Raw genomic sequence first — 27,968 nt, 5'->3', positions numbered from 1 at the left:
TGGAATCATGTTTAATGATTATAACAGCAAATGGCTAACTGACCATCCGCTCACAAAACAAACAACTAGGCTGAACGACTTTTGGAGCCCCTGATCGATCAGCTGTGTTGCCCACAATGCAGTGGTTCCAAAGTGGGCCATCCCATCATGTGAAATTGACTTGGGTTTGTTTACCAAGCAAATTACAACAGGAAACCGTAGACTAGAGTTACGTACCTACTGACTCTGGATTTGCAACCCTTCGTTTTGTGTATTTTCACATTTCCACTTGACAGAGGAGCACCAGTTTCTACTGCTCTCCGGTTTGTGTGGTCTCCTGCTGAGTGAGACAGAATGAAGTTGTCAGTTGTTCTGCTGGCACTCGCGCTGGCCTCTGCGTTTGCTGCAGAGGGTAAGTTAAAACATTTTTAATTAAATTAATTAATGTCCATTACTCTACCTGTGTGCTGCCAAATGTTTGTATAATTCAGCTATTGGTAGCCTACTGCTTTGGTTAGTTACTTAATGTGCTTGCCCAGTAACCATACTTCAAGCCCAGCTTCGTCTGTTCAAAAAATATGTGTGGTCACACTAAGTTAAAAGACTGAGTAACTACAGTTGAATATCTTTTATATAAAAACAACGTCTGTAGCTACTATGTATGATGACCACTACTTGTCAATGTCCCTTCAATCACTAGCCTACATTGCTGTATCAGAAAGTTGTTCTAAGGTAACCACTGTTTTTGGGTCATCCCTCCTGTGCAGAGTCGTGTGTGGGTCGCTGTCACAGCTTCAACCCCATGACCAAGTGCCAGTGTGACTCCATGTGTCGCTACTACAGCAGCTGCTGCATGGATTTTGACAGTGCCTGCCCTAGGAAGAGTAAGAAAGATGCTCTGCTTCTCATGATATTATGGCTCCCTGGAAATTATGATCTTATGTATATCATATTTATAACGGATGTGTCTGAAATGGCACCCTATTTAATTTCTAGAGCACTACTTTTGACTACTTCGGGCCCGAAGTCAAAAGTAGTGGACTATAAAGGGTATAGGATGCCATTTTGGACACAATCAGGGTTAGTTTAATGAAGTTTGATCAAGTAAAAAAATGCCACATAGAATCAAACCACTGTCCATATAAAGTTTCTAATATAAATCTGTGGCATTCTCTCCTCAGTTTCCCGCGGTGACACATTTGATGCCCCAGAGGACGATGTAGTGAACACCCCCACTACAGCAGTTAACACCAACTCTGGGACCATGGTTGACCCAGAGACCACAAACATTCCTCCAGTTATGAACACAACTGCTGTCCCCACCACCACCCTGGCCCCGACCACCACCACCCATACCCCCACCCTCCCCCCTGACCCAGAGGCAGTGCCCTGCAGCGGGAAGCCCTTCGACGCCTTCCTCCAGCTCAAGAACGGATCCATCTACGCCTTCAGAGGTGAGGGGGAATGTGTAAGGGCAAACACCAGAAAAGTTCTTGATGCCATTGACTAGTGACCTGGGGATAATTCCAACACCCGCAATCCAGTAAAAAATATGAGTCCAAGAATACGTTTAGTCAATTTATTTTCATTCTTTTCAATAATCCGAAATCAAATAAAAAGAGCACAGTTGAAAATTGCCTGTGCTCCTAATTAGGTATAGGTATGCTATGAATAGAACAAAAAACATTCAAAATGTCTCAAAAAAATTACATTTTCATAAATGTCCAGGGAGCCCAAATAAAGCATAGCTAGCTAACATTGAACCTGGTTGGTTAGCTCCCAGCCAATTCATGCAGAGTAGTAACGACATGATTTGGTACTGTTCATTGTTGTTTAACTAGCTAACGTTAGCTGGCTGACTTGTTAGCTAACATTAAGTGTGTGATCTTACACATTGTTTACCTAGTTACATTCATTGTTTACCTAGCTAGCTACATGTCTTAAGCTAAAGTGTACTGTTAGCTAGCTAGCTAACATTAGCTGGCTGGCTCCCTAGCTAGCATTACGTGTATGACATTATTTGTATCCCATTATTTGTATAGCTAGCTAACATTGAACCTGGTTGGTTAGCTGCCAGCAGATTCATGCTGGGTAGTAACGACACACGGACACTCAGTCAATCTTAAATGAATAATTGTTTATTAATAGTTAACTGGAAAGGTTCCAACAAACTTGATGCACCATAGAGCTCCTGACAGATGTGTACTATCAGGGAAGTCCCGTTAGATCTCTTATAAACTGCTTACAGACGCGTTACATGGGCATGATTTATCTTATTCATCATTCTAAATTAATTCATCATTAACGTTTGGTTCATGCATGTGACCGACCAATATCTCACGATAGCCAGATCAGGACTTAATAACAAAAGGACCACTCAGAGTATGCTATTCTGTTCTTCTGAAATATACTACATTTTCTTCATATCATGCTTTTTTAGATGTGTCTAAAATACATAATGTATTTTTTTGTGAAGGTTTAAGCTATATTACATGGATTTAATAGACTCTTTAAAATGTAGATGTTCCAAAGGTCTGCATCAGTAGCTTGACGGCTATGTGTGGAAGCCAGAAGATGCTATATGTGTTTATATTAAAGACTGACCGTTTTTTTGCTTAACAATCACCGGCTGACAAAATTTTGTGACCGCCAGAACCCTATTTATTAGGAATTATTCTTAGAAAAGTGCCAATGTATTCGGCAAGAGGAGTCATATTAGAAGAGTGATCTGGGACAAAAGTAAAACATTCATTGGCAATGATTGCACAAGTGACCCCTAGACCTTCCAAAACATAGTCAAGATCCTCTCTGTTTAGCATTGCCAATTTTCTCTTCATCTCTAGATCTCCAGAATTTGGTCTAGGGCACATTGTTGGTCGTAGTCTTAAAAGGCATGTTTTCTTATTAATGCTATAGTGAAGTTCACCACTTAACCGGACCCAACCAGGGCCCAGCAGGACACTCATTCCACAATGACCATCTACTTCTGGGCCTCTACTCAGGGCCGGCATTGGTCCCTTTTACTCAGGGCTCCTTCTAGTTTGCCTCAGGCCACAAACACATTTGCACATAAATCATTCCATCTAACCCATAACACATTAATTGCCTCACTTACATAGTTATAAACATACTAAAAACTAGCTTAAGTCAATTAGTCAGTTGTAAAAAATGTGTCAGTTTCTAACAATCCCTTATCTGGATCAATGATCACTCACATGTTCCACACGACCTAGAAACCACATTGACTTCACATGGAAGAGAGAGAACACATAACAGTTTCAGACCAACCTTGATAAGAATGAGATTGGGACAAGGTTAGCCCAAGCTACAGTCTAGTGGCTATCCTCACATTTTAGGAGCATCGCTCTGTCTCTAGAAGCCTTGCCTTTCCAATTCATAATTAGAACTACTGATAAATTATCCAAACTAAATTTCGAATGACAGTCCTTAGTGCTTCACGTTGGTTCTCTCACCTGAATTTTAAAACGCTCAACTTAACACACACCAATACAGGCAGAATGTACATTTACATTGACAAACAGTATATACATCTTATATTTCTAGCAGTCATTTTTCTCATCACGCCCCCCATTTGTGGTAATGACAGATTGGTATCTCAATGCATTTGTAGTCTAAATTACTATACATTTCACAGTGTGCAGACCTCCACAAACAACATGTTACTGCAAAAAAATTGTTCACGGACAAGCCTAAATCAATTACGGGCACAGTTGACCACCCCCTTCCTTCATGGCATTCATTCTTCTGGCATCTTAATTTTCTTCTTCAGATAGTTTTACAGTTCATCCTCCCAATGGCACACATGTTGAAAGTGGATGGCCCTTGATAATTTCCAATTTTACCTGAGCCACCACTGTCCTTTACTGTCCATTATGTCTTGTCCATTTTCCTACCAGTACACGAGCGGCATGAGAGCAGTGTGGACGGGATCGCTCTCCATGCTCACTGGTAATTCCCCCTTTGGGCACATGACTCACATCGTCCCCCCCCCCCCCAAAAAAAACACTGCCTGTTAAGTAAAAAATTAACAAATCAAATTAGAATTATATCTCTCTTCTTGAAGAAAATAATTGATAATAGTAAAATAGACCAGAGACAGGTGTCCCTCATTCAGAAGCAGCACTCTCTCTCTGTCCTTCTCATTGTCCGAATCACACATAGGACTATTGCTAAATTATAACCTTCTTCCTAATTATTAGTGTTTCCATATTACATCTAAGTGTCACCAAATATTCTTAGCCTTTCTAGTAAGGGTGGTCAGGCCTCACCAGAAAGTCAGATCAGAGGTCAGTCAACCCATATTAAGTGAGTGTTTCTTTCCCTGTACCTCAGACATTATTTAAAGCTATTTCAAACATTACAAAAAATGTTGTGTATCAGGTTTACATTTGGGTTTTTCAGTACATTTATTATCAAGACAATGTACATGTGTGCAACCAAAACTCGGACAATAGATACTTCATAACATTTCATTTTTGTGCTCTTTAATGCGCATCTTTTCATCAGGAAGCCTTTTGAAGGGAGAGGTCATTGATAAACATGTCCAAAACAACTTGGTAGTAGACATTCCATCAGTCCTGGAAGAAAGAGAATAAACATGTACTTAGTTTGCACATCTTAATCAGTCCTAAAAGTTCTTAATCTTAATTGAATGTATTGCATCTTGGGCAGGAAGTCTTGATAAAACCATACGTATAGAGAATTACACTTCAGACACATCAGATGATATGGTGTCCCGTAAAGCTGAATAGGCACTTTCTAAAGTAAACAATCCCAGAGCCCCTCTTTTGTAATCTTCATATTTTGACCAGTTGCATTGACATACAGTTCTGTACTAACTGTCCCTGGGACATTAACTAGTCCAAATATGAAACCTGTTGTTTAACTAATCTGCTAGGACCTAGATTTACTTCAATTTAGGACACAGTTCCATGTAATGACAGAGATTATTGTTTTAGATGACATTACCTTCTTACTTAAATCACTGGTGTTACCCAAACTATAGAATTATCCAAAACATCTCTTATTAAATTCTTCATACCTCTGTCCCAAATGTCCCCACTGTGTCCCTTACATCCTGTTTGAGTTCAGTGAATACTGGTGGCTATCTATTGTTCCACAGGAAACGTATCTCTAACCCAAACACCAGATGGAGGCCTCTAATTTAATATCAGTCCCAATGCTCAATCCCACTGTTCCTCATGTGAAACATTTACTCTTCAAATTACTAAGATATTGCATTATTAGAGTGTCATCTGAAAGCCACTAATAACCACCAGTCACTTTGTTACTTTCACTAGCCTTCATATCTGTTCCCTCAACTAGGACCCTTCTACCAAATAGGTAGACATTCTCAATCTCTACTGCGAACACACACGGCTAACTCTCAAACAATGTTTGGCTTTAAAAACATAACAAAACAAACATAACTTTCTCCGTATTGGAAGGCATTGTTTTAATTTTAGTCTACCCTAACAAAGTTACCTCTTAATATTTATCAACAATTTCTGTTGGCCATTCACTTTATGCTTCACACTTATTAACTTTTTAGTGACGGGGCAGTATTCGGAAATTCGGATGAATGACGTTCCCAAAGTAAACTGCCTTTTACTCAGGCCCAGAAGCTAGGATATGCATATAATAGATTTGGATAGAAAACACTAAAGTTTCCAAAACTGTTAAAATAATAGCTGTGAGTATAACAGAACTGATATGGCAGGCGAAAACCTGAGGGAAATCTAATGGGTTAGGACCCAGATTGTAGTTCCTATGGCTTCCACTAGATGCCAACAGTCTTTAGACATTGCTTCAGACTTGTTTTCTGAAAAATGAAGAATGAGACCTTTCTGTCAGGGGACTGAAGAAGCATACAGTGCTGGTTTGCGCACGCCCTTCGTACTTTTTCCTTTCTATTGAATATGCTGTTGTCCGGTTGAAATACTATCAATTATTTAGACAATTGATAACCTGTGGATTAATTATAAACATCGTTTGACATGTTTCGACGAACTGTACCGGTACTATTAAGATGTATTCGTGTTTTGACCGCCTTTGAGCCAGTGGATTACTGAACAAAACTGAGTTTTTGGGATATAAAGAGGGACTTTATCGAACAAAACAAACATTTATTGTGTAGCTGGGACTCTTGTGACTGCAACCAGATGAAGATCTTCAAAGGTAAGTGATTAATTTTATCACAATTTCTGACTTTCGTGACTCCTCTACTTGGTTGGAAAATGTGTGTATGCTTTTGTAAGCGGGGTGCTGTCCTCAGATAATCGCATGGCATGCTTTCGTCGTAAAGCCTTTTTGAAATCTGACAAAGCAGATGGATTAACAAAAAAATAAATCTTCAAGCCGATGTATAACTTGCATTTTTATGAATGTTTATTATGACTATTTCTGTATTTAGAATTTGGCGCTCTGCAATTTCACTGGATTTTGTCGAGGTGGGTCGCTTGCTGCACGCCTGCGCCAAACAGGTTAAATGTCTATTATTTGAAGATTAATTTATAAAATACATCAGCCAATTCAGAAGGGAAGAGAAACTTTGGAGTTTCTCCACTTTGGAGTTTCTCCAAATCATTGGAGTTTTGGAGTTTCATTGGAAATCACCAGAGAGGAAGGGGGGAAGTGGGGAAAGTTTGCCAGTTTAATGACAGTCGTAAATACCTTGTAGGAACTCTCTTTCTCACTCTGCAGAAATTAAAGTAAAAAAAATCAATTTGATACAACGGAGAGATTTTTCAGTACTGTGACATCAAAAGGTTGTACATTGAAATAATATTTCTAACATAAATAATGTGGGAAATGGTTGGTGGGGCTCCAAACGATAATCATGTCAAACCATTTGTTGTTTGGTAATATCATTAAAGACATTATAACGGAAACATTTTAACTTTAAATCACACATGTAAGATACCAAATTAAAGCTACACTCGTTGTGAATCCAGCCAACATGTCAGATTTCAAAAAGGATTTTTGGCGAAAGCATAAGATGCTATTATCTGATGATAGCACAACAGTAAACAATGAGAGAGTAGCATATTTCAACCCTGCAGGCGCTACACAAAACTCTGAAATAAAATATAAAACATGCATTACCTTTGACGAGCTTCTTTTGTTGGCACTCCAATATGTCCTATAAACATCACAATTGGTCCTTTTGTTCGATTAATTCCATCCAAATATATCCAAAATGTCCATTTATTTGGCGCGTTTGATCCAGAAAAACACTGGTTCCAACTTGACCAACGTCACTACAAAATATCTCAAAGGTTACCTGTAAACTTTGCCAAAACATTTCAAACTACTTTTGTAATACAACTTTAGGTATTTTAAAACGTAAATAATCGATAAAATTGAAGACGGGATGATCTGTGTTCAATACAGGAAGACAACAAACTCAAGCATGCTTTCTGGTCTTGCGCCTCTATCAAACAGTACACATGATAATAGAATATGCATATAATTGACAGCTTAGGATAGAAAACACTCTAAAGTTTCCAAAACTGTAAAAATATTGTCTGAGTATAACAGAACTGATATTGCAGGCGGAAGCCTGAGAAAAATCCAATCAGGAAGTGACCCTTTTTAGAAACATCTGCGTTCCTATGCGTCCTTATTGAGCAGTGAAAGGGATATCAACCAGATTCCTTTTTCTATGGCTTCCCTAATGTGGCTTCCCTAGTTCTACAATACATAGTTTCAGGCTTTTATTTTGAAAAATGAACGTGAGCGACAACATTGCGTCAGTGGTCAGCTGGTAGCTCTCAGAGTGGTTTGTGCGTAATATATTGTCGAATAGATATTTGAAAAACACCTTGAGGATTGTTTATAAAAAAACGTTTGCCATGTTTCTGTCGATATTATGGATCTAATTTGGAATATTTTTTCAGAGCTATCGTGACCGCAATTTCCGGTTGTTTTCTCAGCCAAACGTGAAGAACTAACGGAGCTATTTTTGGCTACAAAAATTATCTTTATGATACAAAATTAACATTTGCTGTCTAACTGGGAGTCTCGTCAGTGAAAACATCCGAAGATCATCAAAGGTAAACGGTTAATTTGATTGATTTTCTGATTTTCGTGACCAAGCTTCCTGCTGCTAGCTGGACATAATGCTATGCTAGGCTATCGATAAACTTACACAAATGCTTGTCTTGCTTTGGCTGTAAAGCATAATTTCAAAATCTGAGATGACAGGGTGATTAACAAAAGGCTGAGCTGTGTTTCACTATATTTCACTTGTGATTTCATTAATATGAATATTTTCTAGTAATATTTATTGTCCGTTGCGTTATGCTAATTAGTGGCAGTTGATGACAATTCTCCCGGATCCGGGATGGCTAGTTGCAAGAGGTTCTATTGACGCCCCATCCCGCCCGCATGAGGGAGCGTAATCATCGACTGACACTAATTAGCATAACGCAACGGACAATAAATATTACTAGAAAATATTCATATTAATGAAATCACAAGTGAAATATAGTGAAACACAGCTTATTCTTTTGTTAATCACCCTGTCATCTCAGATTTTCAAAATATGCTTTACAGCCAAAGCTAGACAAGCATTTGTGTAAGTTTATCGATAGCCTAGCATAGCATTTTGTCCAGCTGGCAGCAGGTAACTTGGTCACGGAAATCAGAAAAGCAATCAAATTAAATCGTTTACCTTTGATGAGCTTCGGATGTTTTCACTCATGAGACTCCCAGTTAGATAACCAAAGTTCCTTTTTTCCCAAAATATTATTTTTGTAGGCGAAATAGCTCCCGTTTGTTCGTCACATTTGGCTGAGAAATCGACCGGAAAATGCGGTCACTACAACGCCAAACTTTTTTCCCAAATTAGCTCCATAATATCGACAGAAACATGGCAAACGTTGTTTAGAATCAATCCTCAAGGTGTTTTTCACATAACAATTCGATAATATATCCGTCGGGACAATTGGTTTCTCATAAGAAGCGATTGGAAAAATGGCTACTTGTGTACTTTACGAAAGATTTTCTGCGTTAGCCATCATGTGACCACTTGCTAAATGTGGTCCCTTACGGCCATTCTTCAACATAAATGCGTAAAAAGACGTCACAATGCTGTAGACACCTTGGGGAATACGTAGCTCATTCACAGCCATATAAGGAGTCATTGGCATGAGGCGGTTTCAAAAAATGCGGCACTTCCTGATTGGATTTTTATCTGGGTTTCGCCTGTAACATCAGTTCTGTTGCACTCACAGACAATATCTTTGCAGTTTTGGAAACGTCAGAGTGTTTTCTATCCAAAGCTGTCAATTATATGCATAGTCGAGCATCTTTTCGTAACAAAATATCTTGTTTAAAACGGGAACTTTTTTATCCAAAAATGAAAATACTGCCCCCTAGTTACAAAAGGTTAATGGTGTAGCTGTAGGACCCATGCCAAATCTGAGGACCCATGCCAAATCTTTTCAATCTCCTGAGGGGGAATAGGCTTTGTTGTGCCCTCTTCACGACTGTCTTAGTTGTTTGGATAGTTAGTCATTTAGGCAGGTTACCTTAGTGGTCTTGGGCACATGGACCATGGTGGTCTGTTTGAAATATGTTGGTATTATGGACTTGGACAAATAGAGGTTGAAAATGTCAGTGAAGACACTTGCCAGTTGGTCAGCGCATGCTCGGAGTACACGTCCTGTTAATCCATCTGGCCCGGCGGCCTTGTGAATGTTGACCTGTTGAAAGGTCTTACTCACAACGGCTACGGAGAGTGTGATCACACAGTCGTCTGGAACAGCTGATGCTCTCATGCATGCTTCAGTGTTACTTGCCAGCTCGCCTGGTAGCCTCGTGTCACTGGGCTATAGTTGGCTGTGCTTCCCTTTGTAGTCTGTAATAGTTTGCAAGACCAACCACACGCGACATGCATCGGAGCCGGTGTAGTACGATTCGATCTTAGTCCTGTATTGACGCTTTGCCTTTTTGATAGTTCATCAGAGCGCATAGCAGAATTTCTTATAAGCTTCCGGGTTAGAGTCCCACTCCTTGAAAGCGGCAGCTCTACCCATTAGCTCAGTGCGATGTTGCCTGTAATCCATGTTTGTGTACTCCTCAATGCCATCGGAGGAATCCGGGAACATATTCCAGTCTGTGCTTCTACACCTGCATTGCTTGCTGTTTGGGGTTTTAGGCTGGGTTTCTGTACAGCACTTTGAGATATCAGCTGATGTACGAAGGGCTATATAAATAAATTTGATTTGATTTGTGCAAGCAAAACAGTCATGTAGCTTAGCATCTGCTTCATCTGACCTCTTTCTTCTTGACTGAGTCACTGGTGCTTCCTGCTTTAGTTTTTGCTTTTAAGCAGGAATCAGGAGGATATAATTACGGTCAGATTTACCAAATGGAGGACGGGGAGAGCTTTGTATGCATCTCTGTGGGTGGAGTAAAGGTGGTCTAGAGGATTTTTCCCCATCTGGTTACACATTTAACATGCTGAGTTTTCCTGCATTAAAGTCCCTGGCCACTAGGAGCGCCGTCTCTGGACGAGCGTTTTCCTGTTTACTTATGGCCGTATACAGTTAATTGAGTGCTGTCTTAGTGCCAGCATCGGTTTGTTGTGGTATGTAGACAGCTACGAAAAATACAGAGCGAAACTATCTTGGTAATTAGTGTGGTCTACAGCTTATCATGAGATACTACCTCAGGCGAGCAAAACCTTGAGACTTCCTTAGATTTCGTGCACCAGCAGTTGTTTACCGGAGGCCGCTGTTCTATCCTGCCAGAAAAACATATAACCCGCCAGCTGTATGTTATTCATGATTTTGTTCTTCCACGACTCGGTGAACATAAGATTTTACATTTTTTAATGTCTAGTTGGTAGGATATACGTGATCATAGTTTGTCAATTTTCTTAACAATTGGTTGTACATTGGCTGATAGGACCAATGGTAAAGGTAGATTACCCTCTTGGTGACGGATCCTACCAAGGCACCCAGATCTTCGTCCATGATACCTCTGTCTCCAACTAAGAGATAAGAGATAAGGGCCTTGCCGGGCATGTGAAGTAAATCCTTTATCGTCCGACTTGTTGAAGAAAAATAATTCCTCCAGTATGGGGTGGGTAATTGCTGTCCTGATATCTAGAAGCTCTTTTCGGTTATTAGACATGGTGGCAGAAACATGTATAAAATAACTTACAAAGGGACGATTTTAGTTAGTTAGCTAGCCACCGGAGGACAACGACACAACGAGATGGAACAATTCAAGTTCATTCTGTAAATGACGTTTGGCTTGTAATTGGTGTGAAGCCAGTCCAAACGGGCTTTTCTTGACACTTTTTGTTTTGGTGCAAAAGGACCATTCACATTTGATCTCACTCAGTTTAGCCCAACGCTGATTGGCTATTATTTTATATATTTTTTTATCAAGGGACGCCTCTCTGGTTTCCATTGCATTCAATGCTGCAGGCGGCAACAATGTCATACTCTTTTTGATCAGACAGTAACAGATAGATGGCCAACACTCGCTCGGATGCTTTCTCCGGTGAGATACATTCAGCTTCTTGTGAATTTAAGGAAAATTATGAAACACAGAGAGATAAAAGATAGATTTCCTTATTGGTGAACTTTTGGTGGAAGCCTGGCTTCCCTTGGCACCCATGAATACACACCACTGATCTTTTGGAATGTAACGTTGTCAAGCACAGGTGCCAATTTTGGTGAGAACTGCCCATAATCAAAACCAAATCCACAATTACATACACAGCAGTGATCCCTCTGAGAGGCAAACAATCAACAACTTATTTGGTTTAGACAGCGATTGTTTCGGCAGATACCTCTGCACATCCATTCTTTGTCTCTGTTACTCACTGTGGTAACCGTGTCCAGTTGGGTCCATCCATCTCAAAATGTTAAACTTGAATTCAGTGGCAAATACCCCAAAAGTCATTAATGACACTTACTACTAGGGACCTGAGGATAATTTGAAAGAACCGAAAGAATACCTTCTTTTCAATAATCCAGAATCAAACAAAAAGAGCATGGTTGAAAATTGTCTGTGCTCCCAGGTACACTAGTTCCCACCCACACAATCGCCTGGCAGCCATATACAGTATAACTAAAGCAGACAAATCTAAATCAAGGGGGAGCAGCCAGGTGCACAACAGGTAAGGACAGGGAGGTATGAGGATGAAATTAATAGAACACAAAACATGAAAAATTGGCTCCTACACTATCTTCTTCTTTATGTCTACATTTTCACTGCTTCTCTGTTTCACTTTCTTTCCCTCTCTCCCTCTCTCTCTCTCTCCATTCTTTCTTCTCTATGACTTGTTCTGTCTCCCTGTCCTGGTGAGAACAAACATGCTGTCTCCTACAGGTGATTATTTCTTTGAGCTCGATGAGAGGGCGGTTGTCCCCGGTTACCCCAAACTGATCTACGACAAGTGGGGCATCAGAGGACCTATAGATGCTGCCTTTACTCGCATCAACTGCCAGGGCAAGACCTACATCTTCAAAGTAGGCTACCAACTTTCCCACCACTCACAACACTGCCATAGTATCCTACATCTTCCCCACCACTAACAACACTAATACAGTGTCTTGCATCTTTAAGCTATCGCCTTTCCTCACCACTCACAACACTGACACAGCGCCCTGTTAAAGGGATAGTTCATCCCAAAGTCAAAAGTATGTCAGACGTTTTCACATCTCAAAAGTAGTGTTAAGCAGTGCTTCCCAAACCTTTCCTCATGTACCCCCAGCCAGTCTACTGCTTTGATGTATTCCAGAACTAGCACAGCTGATTCAAATGGTCACATCATCATCAACCCCTACATTAGTTGAATCAGCAATGCTAGTTCTGGAATTAAGAACAAATAACTGGGCTGGCTGAAGGAGAGGTTTGGGAAACATTGGTCTAAACTTGAGCTGTTGTCTGCTGGAATCAATCCCAAATTAACAGGAAAATATGGCCTATGAAACTAATGTTGACTATTTAGTTTGATTCATTGCTTTGCTTTGCTTTCGCATGTCTCCTCTCAGGGAAATAAGTATTGGCGTTTTGAGGACGATGTTCTGGATGCCGATTACCCTCGGGACATCTCTGTAGGGTTTGAGAAGGTTCCAACTGACGTTGACGCTGCCTTCGCCATACCAGCACCCGGTCACCATGGCAAAGAGAAGGTCTACTTCTTCAAAGGTAACATACACGCACTTGGCACAAACGTCAATTCAAGGTCTTGTCCACATTAGTTCAACTGAAATGACGAGGAAACAATGTTGATTCAACCAATGTGGGCCCAATGGGCAGAATACTGGTAATGTGTGAAACACCTGAAACATAGTGTACTGTGATGAAACCCTTGAGGGGATTAATCACTTAACTTGAACTGACTTCCCAGAAAACCAAAAATGGTTCTGTGAAAGTTCCCAGAACTTTTGTTAGGTTGCGGCAAAGTGGATTTGGAGGGCCAGTAGGAGGCACTCTTTCCTCTGGTCAAAAAATAAATAAATAATGTAATATGATGTAATACTGTATATCCAAATGCCACAGGGCAGTGATTGGGGACATTGCCCTGTGTAGGGTGTTGTCTTTCGGATGGGATGTTAATCGGGTGTCCTGGCCCTATGGTTACTAAAGAGCCCATGGCACTTATCGTAAAAGTAGGGGTGTTTGCTCCGGTGTCCTGTCTATATTCCCTCATACCATTATGGCCACCTAATCATCCCCTGCTTCCAATTGGCTCATTCATCACTCCTCCTCTCCACTGTAACTATTCCCCAGGTCGTTGCTGTGAATGAGAACATGTTCTCAGTCAACTTACCTGGTAAAATTGACCTGGTAAAATAAGGGTTGAATAAATAAAATAAATTAATAAAAATTCTCATAACACAAAAACTGTCCTGTTGTGATTATGATTATAACATGTTTGTATAAAACATTCGCCTGATGTTCCTATAACACATTTAGTCTGTTCATTAAAGGTTCCCAGAATGTTTCATTAGGTTGTGGGAACAATCTGGTTGTAAAATTGTGGGCACAAAATATATGTTCCCAAAAACCACAAATATCCAGTTTTGCAGATGATTCTAAAATATTTTACGGTGCAAAGTAAATTCACCTGCTGTCACAAGAATGTTCCTAGAACACATTTAATCTGTTCTCTAAATGTTCAGAGAATGTTTCATTAGTTTGTGGAAGCATTGTGTGGTAAGACACAAGATTACCTAAGAGGTTACTAAAACACTAAAACTGTGCAGTTGTTCTGACATTCAGATAAGGTTTCTATCAGGGTGCACAAAACCTTCCTAGGTGTAATATGTGTCCGTGAAACTGCTCCTTATCCCTACAAGTGACCTAGCCTAATACATATAGAACACATTTAATCTGTTCTTTAAATGTTCAGTACATAGGCATACAGCTTTTTTATATATTTTGAAGCTATACATAGTTTATGTTCCTGTTATAAACAATGAAGTAATACAACCTTATATACTGACCAAAAATATAAATGCAACATGCAACAATTTCTAAGATTTTACTGAGTTACATTTCATATAATGGAATCAGTCAATTGAAATAAATTAATTAGGCCCTAATCTATGGAGTGATGGTTGCTGATAATGGGCCTCGGTTACGCCTATGTAGATTTTCCATTAAATATCTGCCGTTTACAGCTACAATATTAATTTACAACATTAACAGTGTCTACAGTGTAGTTCTGATCAATTGTATGTTATTTTAATGGACAAAAAAATGTGCTTTTCTTTCAAAAACAAGGACATTTCTAAGTGACTCTGAAATTTTAAACGATTGTGTAAACAGCAACACCTACCCCATAAGCATTCCTGTCTCTTCTATAGATGTTATATCCTTGTATTGGTACTGCTGTATCATCAAATTAATTATTTAAGTGAGTCTGAGAAATGGCTAATATGTGACACGATTCAGGAAACTAGGCATATGTTGCAAGTCACAACTTCACAGGAGATCCATTTGAACGTAGAAAATATATTTTTTATCATAATGCATTTTTTTTGGCAGAAATGCCTTCTCGAACATATGAACTTTCATGTGCCTTAGTAACAAACTTGTATGTCATCTGTAAATACAAATACAATTGTTAAATTACGAGCCTTGATGGTTAAACCACAGAAAAAGGAAAAACAACCTTCCCACTTGCCATGATTGGCTGAGATAATGAGTGGGTTGGACATGCCGAGAAATGAGTTCGGATTGGTCTGCCATATAGAGGGCTTCTCTCTATTTGAGCTTGTCAGTCTGTGTTGGTAATCCTGTTGAACACGTCTTTTTTTACATGTATTGTTTTCACGCTCTGACCTTAGTTATCTTTGTTTTCTTTATAATTTTGGTTAGGTCAGGGTGTGACGAGGGCGGTATGTGTGTTTTGTCTTGTCTAGGGGTTTTGTATATCAATGGGGTTTTGGTATTGTCTAGGTAAAGGTAGGTCTATGGTGGCCTGAAATGATTCCCAATCAGAGAGAGCTGTTTATCGTTGCCTCTGATTGGGGATCCTATTTAGGTTGCCATTTCCATTTTGGTTTTGTGGGTTATTGTCTATGTGTAGTTGTAAGTCAGCTCTAGTTGTTTATAGCATCACGTTTGTTTTGTTAGTTTTTTTAAGTGTTCTTCGTTAAATAAAATAAGAATGTATTCCAATCACGCTGCGCCTTGGTCTCCTCGATATGACGAACGTGACAATTGTGTAGTTTAGCTGCATGAGTGTTGCTCTCCACTTTCTGGAGGATCAAGTTTTGAAATCAGTGGAATTAGAGCTAATGAGATGGAGAAAACACCTGTCTCCGGATTACATCCTCAAACTAAGGGCAACCATGGTATGGCATTCCTGACAGGGAGACGAGTCCATCATGCAGTCTAGCGTTAGCTAGCTACATTTTCAGATATTACACATTTTTAGTTTTGACAAAGTGGTTTCATTTCAAGCTCAAGTGTGCTGTTATCTAAATCAAATCAAATGTTATTTGTCACATACACATGGTTCGCAGATGTTAATGCAAGTGTAGAGAAATGCTTGTGCTTCTAGTTCTGACCATGTAGTAATATCTAACAAGTAATCTAACCTAACAATTTCACAACAACTACCTTATACAAACAAGTCTAAAGGAATTAATAAGAATATGTACATAAAAAATATATGAATGAGCGATAGCCGAACGGCATGGGCAAGTTGCAGTAGATGGTATAGAGTACAGTATATACATATGAGATGAGTAATGTAGGGTATGTAAACATTATATAAAGTGGCATTGTTTAAAGTGGCTAGTGATACATTTATTACATCAATTTTTCATTATTAAAGTGGCTAGAAATGAGTCAGTATGTTAGTTGGCTGGATCCCTTACTGACGTTATTATTCATATCCCAGAGCCGTTTGCTTTTCTAGTTAGAGGCTAATGTTAGCTAGCTGACATTGAACCTGGTTGGTTAGCTCCCAGCACTGTGGCATTGTTGGCACTGTGTTCATTGTTATTTAACTAGCTAACACTAGCTGGCTGGCTCGTTAGCTAACGTTATGTGACGCATGTACAACACCGGTTGAATATGCCCAGTGTCAGTAAATGTCTGCAAAAAATCATAATTAAATTGTTGCCAGCAGAGCTGGTTAGTCTGTTTTCATGTTATCCATAGGTAAACAAATTATCGGTCAGAGCGTCAAGTGTGCACTCCGAGAGTGAAACAAGATGGGTGGGGCTAAAGCTTAAGAGAGTGTGAACGATACTGAATGGGTGTAGACCAAGAAGAGCTCTTCAATAGATACCAAAACATTCAAAGGCCATTTTTTCAAAAGTGAGTTTACAAGCTGATCAACTTTCAAAGCAGAATTACTTTCCCGTTGTTCCTCAAATGCAGTGTATGATATACAATTTTGAGTCTCTACTTTTATTCATTGTAAAAAACACATTTTTCAAATGTTGCTACATAAGACTGAATCCAGGTGGTGAGTGACATATATGAATGTTATCTGATGCTTGGAAGTTATTTATTTCATTAAACTTATTTCTAAGGCTACATACAGTGCATTCATAAAGTATTCAGACCCTTTCCCCTTTTCCACATTTTGTGATGTTGCAGCCTTATTCCAAAATAGATCAAATTCATTTTTTCCTCATCAATTTACATGGAATTATGACAAAGTGAAAACAGGTTTTTAGAAATTGTTGCACATCTATAAAAAAGAAGAAAAAACATTTAATCCATTTTAGAATAAGTAACGTAACAAAATGTGATAAAGTCAAGGGGTCTGAATACTTTCTGAATGCACTTTAACAGCACAAAGTAAATGGACCGTCCTGGGGCGCTCAAATATGTGCTCAGTCAGAACTTCTGGGACTGCTCTAGTCACCCTCCCAATGAGTCTGTTGCACCAGACGGCTTACGTGAGACTGGAACTCCTCTGTCAGTTACAGATGGCGCTAAAGCAAAAACCTTATTGTAATTAACTTATAAATAAATAATGGGTGCGTGTGACCTGATAAACCAATAAACTACATCCAACAAGAGTAGAAGGAGATGGCACCGGAGAAGAAGGCAGACCCGAGCCGATTGTTTTTTTGTTTAATTATATTATGAACCCCTTTGGCCTTGCAGTCTAGGGGGGGTGGAAACGAGACGAGATATCTCATGCAAATAATAACAGTGAAAAGGAATAGTGAGAACGAAAAGAAATTCACAGACAACCTAAACCTACCGTCAAACACTTTAGGTTTATTTCAAACACACGGTAATGGGGTGTAATGGGAAAAAGTCCCTAAGCTAGTCTTACTGGGTAAAGAACAGCTAGCTAACTTACCAATAAAATACAGTGGGTGGTCCGCCCAGTTCTAACTTGGGTACTTAGACAAAGTTTTCCTACGGGTAATGTATGCCCAAGGGTGACTTGACTTGGTATCCCCTTTTCCCACCAACAAACAAACAGCCATACACCACAGCAATACATACTCACATGATAGCGGACAATGTGAGATGTAGGCGCAAAAACAAAAGAGATAGCCCAAGAGACAACTGATTGTGATTGTGATTGGGTAAGGGAAAAGGTGTCTTCAGATTGGCAACTGATGACTGCCACCTGTGACTAGGCCAGAAGGAGAGAAAACAAATACACACAGGATACATGTATCCATAACACTCCCACCCTTAAAAGAGCAACCCTATAAGGATTGCGACCAAAGTATTTACAACGAATACAAACAAGTTCAATGAGCAAAGGCAACATAACGAGACATACAAAAATCATACATTTTGAAACACGAGACAAAGCATCTGCCAATACATTAGCAGAATCCTTTTTGTGGCGGATCTCCAAATTATAAATTTGCACAGTAAGTGCCCAACACAAGGCGCTGGTTCTGGTTGTACATACGGTGGAGAAACACTAAGGTGTTAAACATGTCAACATTCACAAGGCCGCAGGGCCAGACGGATTACCAGGACGTGTACTGCGAGCATGCATTGACCAACTGGCAAGTGTATTCACTGACATTTTCAAGTCTGTAATACCAACATGTTTTAACTTGTTATGGCTGCAATCCCCCTATCGGGATAAGTGTCATCAACAACCGCTGAATAGCATAGCGCTACATTCAATAAATATTACTACAAATATTTATATTCATGAAATCACAAGTGCAATATAGGAAAACACAGTTTAGCCTTTTGTTAATCCACCTGTTGTGTCAGATTTAGAAATTATGCTTTACGGCAAAAGCAATCCAAGCGTTTGTGTAAGTTTATCGATCGCACAACAAAACATTAAGTACACTTAGCATCAGGAAGCTTTGTCACGAAAATCAGAAAAGCAATCAAATTAATAGTTTACCTTTGATGATCTTCGGATGTTTTCTCTCACGAGACTCCCAGTTACACAACAAATGTTCCTTTTGTTCCATAAAGATTATTTTTATATCCAAAATACCTCCGTTTGTTTGTCACATTATGTTCAGAAATCCACAGGAAAGAGCGGTCACGACAACAATTCCAAATAGCTTCCATAATGTCCACAGAAACATGTCAAACGTTTTTTACAATCAATCCTCAGGTTGTTTTTAAAATATACAATCGATAATATATCAACTGCAAATGTCTTTCACAGTAGGAGAGGGAAAAGCAATAACTATCCAAACTCTGTTGCGCGAGCAAAACTCATGTAACCACTTGACGCGATGTTATCGTTCTGGCTCATTGTTCTAAATAAAAGCCTGAAACTATGTCTGAAGACTGTTGACACCTTGAGGAAGTGATATCCCTTTAAATCTAGCAAAGGGATGCTATGGAACATGGAGTTTTCAAAATAGAAGCCACTTCCTGTTTTGATTTTCCTCAGGGTTTCGCCTGCAATATCAGTTCTGTTATACTCACAGACAATATTTTGACAGTTTTGGAAACTTTAGAATAATTTATATCCAATACTACGTCTGTAGCCATGAAGTGCTTTGAAAGGCTGGTCATGGCTCACATCCACACCATCATCCCAGACACCCTAGAAAAACTCAAATTTGCATACCAACCGAAAAGATCCACAGATGATGCAATCTCTATTGCACTCCACACTGCCCTTTCCCACATGGACAAAAGGAACACCTATGTGAGAATGTTATTCATTGACGACAGCTCAGCGTTCAACACCATAGTGCCCTCAAAGCTCATCAATAAGCTAAGGACCCTGGGACTAAACACCTCCCTCTGCACTTGATCCTGGACTTCCTGATGGGCTGCCCCCAGGTGGTGAGGGTAGGTAACAACACATCTGCCACGCTGATCCTCAACACAAGGGTCCCTCAGGGGTGCGTGCTCAGTCCCCTCCTGTCCTGCCAGGCACAACTCCAACACCATCATTAAATTTGCCGATGACACAACAGCGGTAGGCCTGATCACTGACAATGACGAGACAGCCTATAGGGAGGAGGTCAAAGACCTGACCGTGTGGTGGAAGGACAACAACCTCTCTCTCAACGTGATCAAGACAAAAGAGATGATTGTGGACTATAGGAAAAAGAGGACCGATCACGCCCCCATTCTCATCGACATTGCTGCAGTGGAGTAGGTTGAGAGCTTCAGGTTCCTTGGTGTCCGCATCACCAACAAACTAACATGATCCAAGCACACCATGACAGTCGTGAAGAGGGCACAACAACACCTATTCCCCCTCAGGAGACTGAAAAGATTTGGCATGGGTCCTCAGGTCCTCAAAAGGTTATACAGCTACACCATCGAGAGCATCCTCACTGGTTGCATCACTGCCTGGTATGGCAACTGCTCGGACTCCGACCGCAAGGCACTACAGAGGGTAGTGCGAACAGTCCAGTAAATCACTTCCTGCAATCCAGGACTAAAAAAAGCATAAAACCTGGTGTATCAAAAAGCATGATCAAATGAATTAGCCAGCTACTGTATTTTGAGAATTATTGAGAAATAATTTGGTCAATTTTTGGGGTCAAATTAACCAGTTATCTACCTGGTAGCTTGCTCGCTAGTTAGTTCCAGTGCCAGTTTCAAGTCTATCTAAATGAATGTCTTACTAACTCGGAAATATGAAGATATTTCAGAATGAAAGTTAACTGGCTAGCGCATCATGCTTTGTGACATTATATTAGCTATCTCATTTAGATTGTATTTTCACTTATTGCATCTGCATGCCTGTTGAGTTCTCCTTGGTGCACTCCTTCGTTCATGAGATGGCTGCTCATTCTAAATGTCAACTGCCCGGCACCCTTCACAGCAACCCGCCAAAGCCCCCACCATTTCTCCTTTACCCAAATCCAGATAGCCAATGTTCTGAAAGAGCTGCAAAATCTGGACCCCTACAAATCAGCCGGGCTAGACAATCTGGACCCTCTCTCTCTAAAATGATCTGCAGAAATTGTTGCAACCCCTATTACTAGCCTGTTCAACCTCTCTTTCGTATCGTCTGAGATTCCCAAAGATTGGAAAGCTGCCGCGGTCATCCCCCTCTTCAAAGGGGGTGACACTCTAGACCCAAACTGCTACAGACCTATATCTATCCTACCCTGTCTTTCTAAGGTCTTTGAAAGCCAAGTTAAAAAACAGTTTACTGACCATTTCGAATCCCACCATACCTTCTCCGCTATGCAATCTGGTTTCAGAGCTGGTCATAGGTGCACCTCAGCCACGCTCAAGGTTCTAAACAACATCATAACCGCCATCGATAAGAGACATTTCTGTGCAGCCGTATTCATCGACTTGGCCAAGGCTTTCGACTCTGTCAATCACAACATTCTTATTGGCAGACTCGACAGCCTTGGTTTCTCAAATGATTGCCTCGCCTGATTGCCTCGTTTACCAACTACTTCTCTGATAGAGTTCAGTGTGTCAAATCGGAGGGCCTGTTGTCTGGACCTTTGACAGTCTCTATGGGTGTGCCACAGGGTTCAATTCTCAGGGCGACTCTCTTTTCTGTATACATCAATGGTGTTGCTCTTGCTGCTGGTGATTCTCTGATCCACCTCTACGCAGACGACACCATTCTGTATACTTCTGGCCCCTCCTTGGACACTGTGTTAACTAACCTCCAGACGAGCTTCAATGCCATACAACTCTCCTTCCGTGACCTCCAACTGCTCTTAAACGCAAGTAAAACTAAATGCATGCTTTTCAATCGACCGCTGCCCGCACCTGCTCGCCTGTCCAGCATCACTACTCTGGACGGCTCTGACTTAGAATACGTGGACAACTACAAATACCTGGGTGTCTGGTTAGACTGTAAACTCTCCTTCCAGACTCACATTAAGCATCTCCAATCCAAAATTAAATCTAGAATCGGCTTCCTATATCGCAACAAAGCATCCTTCACTCATGCTGCCAAACATACCCTCGTAAAACTGACCATCCTACCGATCCTCGACTTCGGTGATGTCATCTATAAAATAGCCTTCAACACTCTACTCAACAAATTGGATGCAGTCTATCACAGTGCCATCCATTTTGTCACCAAAGCCCCATGTTCTCGTTGGTTGGCCCTCGCTTCATACTCGTCGCCAAACCCACTGGCTACAGGTTATCAACAAGTCTCTGCTAGGTAAAGCCCCGCCTTATCTCAGCTCACTGGTCACCATAGCAGCACCCACTCATAGCACGCGCTCCAGCAGGTATATCTCACTGGTCACCCCCAAAGCCAATTCCTCCTTTGGTCGTCTTTCCTTCCAGTTCTCTGCTGCCCATGACTGGAACGAATTGCAAAAATCTCGGAAACTGGAGACTCACATCTCCCTCACTAGCTTTAAGCACCAGCTATCAGAGCAGTTTACAGATCACTGCACCTGTACTTAGCCTATCTGTAAACAGCCCATCTATCTACCTACCTCATCCCCATACTGGTATTTATTTATTTTGCTCCTTGCACCCCAGTATCTCTACCTGCACATTCATCTTCTGCCGATCTACCATTCCAGTGTTTAATTGCTATATTGTAATTACTTCGCCACCATGGCCTATTTATTTCCTTAACTTACCTCATTTGCACTCACTGTATATATACTTTTTGTTTTCTTTTGTTCTACTGTATTATTGACTGTATGTTTTGTTTATTCCATGTGTAACTCTGTGTTGTTGTATGTGTCGAATTGCTACGCTTTAACTTGGCCAGGTCGCAGTTGCAAATGAGAACTTGTTCTCAACTAGCTTACCTGGTTAAATAAAGGTGAAATACATTTTTTTTTAAATAGTATAATCTAATCTGTTCAAAACAGTGGCAGCATGTGCAGCAGATATAGGTGTATTTATGCTGTTGTTCAAATGCATAGAACGCTTTATAAATGATATCTTCTCAAAAAAATTACTGGTAGTTCAAAAACTTGCCATTATATTTCCGTCATGCTGTATATTTCTGTCATGATTTTCTGGAAACCTTTAAATAATGTAGACCAGGCATTAAAGGAATTTCCTGTGCAACCTAGATTAAACATTGTATGAATGTCATCACAACTGAGCATATTTTGTGTTTTGGGAACCTATCTCTTGTAATGTACCCACACTGTTCCCACAACCTAATTAAATGTTCTGGGAACCACCCTCATTTTTGCACCCTAATAAAAACCTTGTTATGATCGGCTCAAGTGAACAGGTTTTGTGTTTTGGGAACATATCTCTTGTCATGTTCCCATAATGTTACCACAACCTAAATAAATGTGTTAACTTGCTCCTACTTGAGACGCAGATGTCTCAAGTAGACACCTGGAAATGCAAATGCGCTACGCTAAATGCTAAATGTACTCGTTAAAACTCAAACCTTCATCAAAATTCACATGCAGGGTATTGAATTAAAGCTACACTCGTTGTGAACCTAGCCAACAAGTCAGATTTTTAAAATGCTTTTCGGCGAAAGCATGAGAAGCTATTATCTGATAGCATGCAACACCCCAAAATGCCTGAATGCGATGTAAACAAAGATATAGCTTAGCCGGCGCTACACAAAACGCAGAAATAAAATATAAAACATTCATTACCTTTGACGAGCTTCTTTCTTGGCACTCCTATATGCCCCATAAACATCACTATTGGGTCTTTTTTTCGTTTAAATCGGTCCATATATACCCAAAATAGCTTTCTATGGAAGCTGTGTCATTCAGAAAAAAACATTGTTTTTAAACGCTGCGTCATTTTTTAAAATTAAAAAAGTCGACGATAAACTTTCACAAAACACTTCGAAATACTTTTGTAATCCAACTTTAGGTATTAGTAAACGTTTATAATCTATCAAAATGATTACAGGGCGATGTATATTCAATAGCTCCTCGTTTTCAAATCAATGGCTGCCAATGTGCACATTCAAAACATCCTGGTGGAGACCGGAAGAAATGGAATCCAGTTAGTTGGATTTACCAAGAAAAAAGTCCCTTGAAAATGACGACAATGGCGACATCGTGTGGAATCTGTAGGAATTGCATGCAGATCCATAATTAATTTTGTGCCCTTTTAACAACCCATGAAAGTGACTTATGGAAATTATTTTTAGCTTTCAGAGAGCAGTTTTTCTTGCGTTTTTTGATGAAACAAACAATCTGTTATAGTCACAGCCGTGATTTAACCAGTTTTAGAAACTTCAGAGTGTTTTCTATCCACACATACTAATCATATGCATATACTATATTCCTGGCATGAGTAGCAGGACGCTGAAAAGTTGCGCGATTTTTAACAGAATGTTCGAAAAAGGAGGGGGTAGACTTTTAAACTTTATGTTCTTTAAAAGTTATTTTCTTGGAATGCTTTTGTAACATCAGGTGAATGTTTTTGGCACTGTAAAATAAACATTGTATAATGTTATATTCACAGAACTGGGTATGTTCCCGGATTTCTGGGTTGCAATTTACATGTATTTATTTATTATTTAACCTTTATTTAACTAAATGAATTTAATTGCTTTAATAGACTTGAATTGATATAACCGTTATTTTCTCCCTATACAGGGGACCAGTACTACCAGTATGAGTTTAAGCACCAGCCGTCTCACGAAGAGTGTGTGCGCTTGACTAAGTCGTCCCCCTCTGTGCTCTTCACGCGCTACACCGACCTGTACTGTGATGATACCTGGGAGAACCTTTTCACAATGCTTTTCCAAGGCTGTAAGACCCAGCTGTGTGTGTGTGTGTGTGTGCGCGTGTGTCTCTGTGCGTGTGTGCATGCATGCTTGTCCGTGTGTGTTTGTCAAAGTGTCTTTAACTCTTCCTAATTTAAAGTAACTCCTACCGTCTCTTTTTGCAGTGCATGGCCACAAAAAGGGCCCACGGTTCATCAATAAAGACTGGGTGGGGATCAAGTCCCCCATAGACGCTGCCATGGTGGGCCGTCTTTACATCAGCCCTAAACCCACTCCCTCCCCATCCCCCACCCCCAGGAGACGAGCCAATAGGTGGAGGAAGGACAGGAGGCGGGGTCAGAGAGGCAGGGCCAGACAGAGTCGCTCAGCGTACTTTGAGGATTTTTTTTTAGATGACCACGACTGGTAGGTATAGTACTCTAGCCTATTGCAGTGCAGGCTTTTGTGCCATCCCAGCACTGATGACTGGTACTGTACTAACTCGTATAACACAGCAGCAACTGTGTCCACCTGATCTGGTGTGTTAGACCTGGGCTGGAATAAAAGCCTGCCCAACTCAGTGCTGTTTACCAAGTCTTTTGTAAGGCCAATTATCTTAATATCTCTATACGTGATGATTTGATGATGTTTGGTTGTCCACACATTAGTGAGGGGTAAAGATATGAACCTTAAGGGAGATTTTAAGCTGACGACAGTGTGTGTGTGTGTGTGTGTGTGTGTGTGTGTGTGTGTGTGTGTGTGTGATAGGATGGGAGGAGGCTTCACATATGACTCTGACTACAGTGACTACAACCCCACACACACTACACACGACAAGACACTGCCTGTACAGAACGTCTACTTCTTCAAGAAAGGTAACAGTACACACACTTCACATGCACACACGCACACAGACAAACATAGGCATCCAACTCACACACACAAACGTACATACACACTCACACACCAGACCTGGGTTCAAATACATGTGTATGTGGCCCGAATCAACTACCTCTATTGGAAGTATTTAAAAGTATTTTCAAATAGTTTCCTATAAATAGCCCAAAATGTGAAAATATTTTGAAATACTTGTTTCAAATACTATTTTCAAATGCATGGGTTAAATGCATGTGAGGCAGAGTACAGTGTGAGTATTTTCAAATACATACCAATACCGTATTTCCCAATACATTCCAGTATTCAACTATTTGTTTTTCAAAATAAAAAATAAATGGATATAAAAGTAATTGAGATATTTGGACCCAGGTCTCTCTCTCACACACACACACACACACACACACACACACACACACACACACACACACACACACACACACACACACACACACACACACACACACACACACACACACACACACACACCTTCTTGTTCTGATCATCAGTTTATTTGATTGTTTTCTGCCACCAGATAAATACTACAGGGTGGATCTCCAGACCAAACACATTGACTTTGCCAGCCCTCCCTACCCACGATCCATTGCCAAGTACTGGCTGGGCTGCAAACAGGAGTCTGGCCCGGACAGAGAAGAGATAGACAGACATTACGAGCCAATGGCAGAAAAGAAATGAAAAGCAATAGACAATACAAGCTGATGATGACTTTTATTACAAAGTTACATAAGTTCAATATAGATGATCTAATCATAATGGTAGCGCACGATGAAAAACATACTATAGTAGTCATTCTTGCATTGTTTGTATTGACTGAAGATGGTCAACCTGATACATCAGTCTACACTGTCTATTTAGGTTGACATGATTCAATAAAATATTCATGATTTGTATCTTTGAGTTGCCTTGTGTCCTCTCTTTTTCTAATATATGGTTAATCAGTTTTTGGCACCCTATTTTTTTTTTTAAGAATGTTTTAACCTTTAACTAGGTAAGTCAGTTAATTAATTAAGAGCAAATTCCTATTTACAACGATGGCCTACTCCGGCCAAACCTTAAGCCGGACGACCCTGGGCCAATTGTGTGCCGCCCTATGGGACTCCGAATCATGGCCGGTTGTGAAAGAACCTGGTTTGATTCCAGGTTTGTGTAGTGATGCCTCTAGCACTGAGATGCAGTGCCTTAGACTGCTGCCCCACTCAGGAGCCTATTCTCTATATAGTCAACTACTTTTGACCAGGGCCCATTGGGCTCTGCTCAAAAGTAATGCACTATGTAGGGAATAGGGTGTCATTTCAGACACACTATAAGAAATTACCTCAAGTAGAGAGATTGGGCTTGTTTATTTTAGGTCCCTGGTCAAAGTATCAAAGTGGCAGCACAGAACCAGTTTGTTTAGCTCTGGCTACGTTCCAATTCTCTTCAACATCGTCCTTCCTTCTTTGCCTCCTATTTCCTCATCTCCTAAATCATGTGAATGGGCTTGATTGGTGACAGCAGCACAGGGAGGGAACCTAATCTAGAGGTCATGTGAGAGATTGAAGATTTGCTTTATCTCAATTGTTTTCTGTTTGGCCCTCTGCATTGTAAAGACATTTAAATAGGTGGTTGTGGGAAAGTGCACTAAGATGCCTATGATACCTGGAAAATACTCTGGTCTCCTTAAAGTGGAACAACGGCAAATTTAGGAAAATTGTCAAAGTACCTAAACCTGTCTGACTCAGTGTTCACCTCTCTCATTCAGGGAGGGCGAGGTAGAGCTAGAGTGCCTTCAGAAAGTATTCATACTCCTTGACTTATTCCACATTTTGTTGTGTTACAGCCTGAATTCAAAATGTATTAAATACAGTTTAAGTAAACATAACTTGTCATAATATGTCATAACACTGTCATGACCCACATATTTACACTTGTTGTGACACATATTGCATTATTTTATGGCTGGTTATGACCGGTACATGTCAAAACCAACATCTATTCAAATTATTTTTTCCCTGCCAAGAAGTATCTTTCCTTTGAAAGTTTGTTAAAACAAATCACATGCGCCGAATACAACAGTGAAATGATTACTTACAAGACCTTAACCAACTATGCTTTTAGAAGATTTAAAAAAAATAAGTGTTAGGTAAGTAAAAAAATACATGAGTAAATAATTGAAAATAAAAGTAACAAATAATTAAACATTCGCGAGGCTATATACAGGGGGTACCGGTACAGAGTCAATGTGCGGTCGAGGTAATTGTTTAGTCGAGGTAATTGAGGTAATATGTGCATGTAGGTAGAGTTAGCATAGATAATAAACAGAGAGTAGCAGCAGCGTAAAAGAGCGGTCTGGGTAGCCTTTGATTAGCGGTTCAGGAGCCTTATGGCTTGGGGGTAGAAGCTTTTAATTTTAAAAAATGAAGAAGACTTTTGGACCTAGACTTGGCGCTCCGGTACCATTTGCCGTAGCAGAAAGAAAAGCCTATGACTAGCGTGGCTGGAGTCTTTTACAATTTTTAGGGCCTTCCTC

General features: G+C 40.2%; 1 protein-coding gene across 1 annotated transcript; it reads left to right on the top strand.

Annotated features, from left to right (window-relative positions):
- The first annotated feature begins 147 nt into the window (after positions 1-147).
- LOC139393176 (vitronectin b) lies at positions 148-26,349 on the top strand. Its single transcript, XM_071141583.1, has 9 exons — positions 148-391; positions 747-863; positions 1,161-1,433; positions 12,352-12,491; positions 13,017-13,173; positions 24,435-24,590; positions 24,730-24,970; positions 25,313-25,419; positions 25,974-26,349. Exons 1-9 carry the CDS (start codon positions 334-336, stop codon positions 26,132-26,134), a joined length of 1,410 nt encoding a protein of 469 aa, XP_070997684.1. The 5' UTR covers positions 148-333; the 3' UTR covers positions 26,135-26,349.
- Positions 26,350-27,968: the final 1,619 nt, after the last annotated feature.

Source organism: Oncorhynchus clarkii, chromosome 33 (genome assembly GCF_045791955.1).
Source record: "Oncorhynchus clarkii lewisi isolate Uvic-CL-2024 chromosome 33, UVic_Ocla_1.0, whole genome shotgun sequence".
In the NCBI taxonomy this organism is placed as follows: domain Eukaryota; kingdom Metazoa; phylum Chordata; class Actinopteri; order Salmoniformes; family Salmonidae; genus Oncorhynchus; species Oncorhynchus clarkii.
The sequence above is the reverse complement of the archived record's forward strand: the minus strand, read 5'-3'. Positions and strand labels throughout refer to the sequence as shown.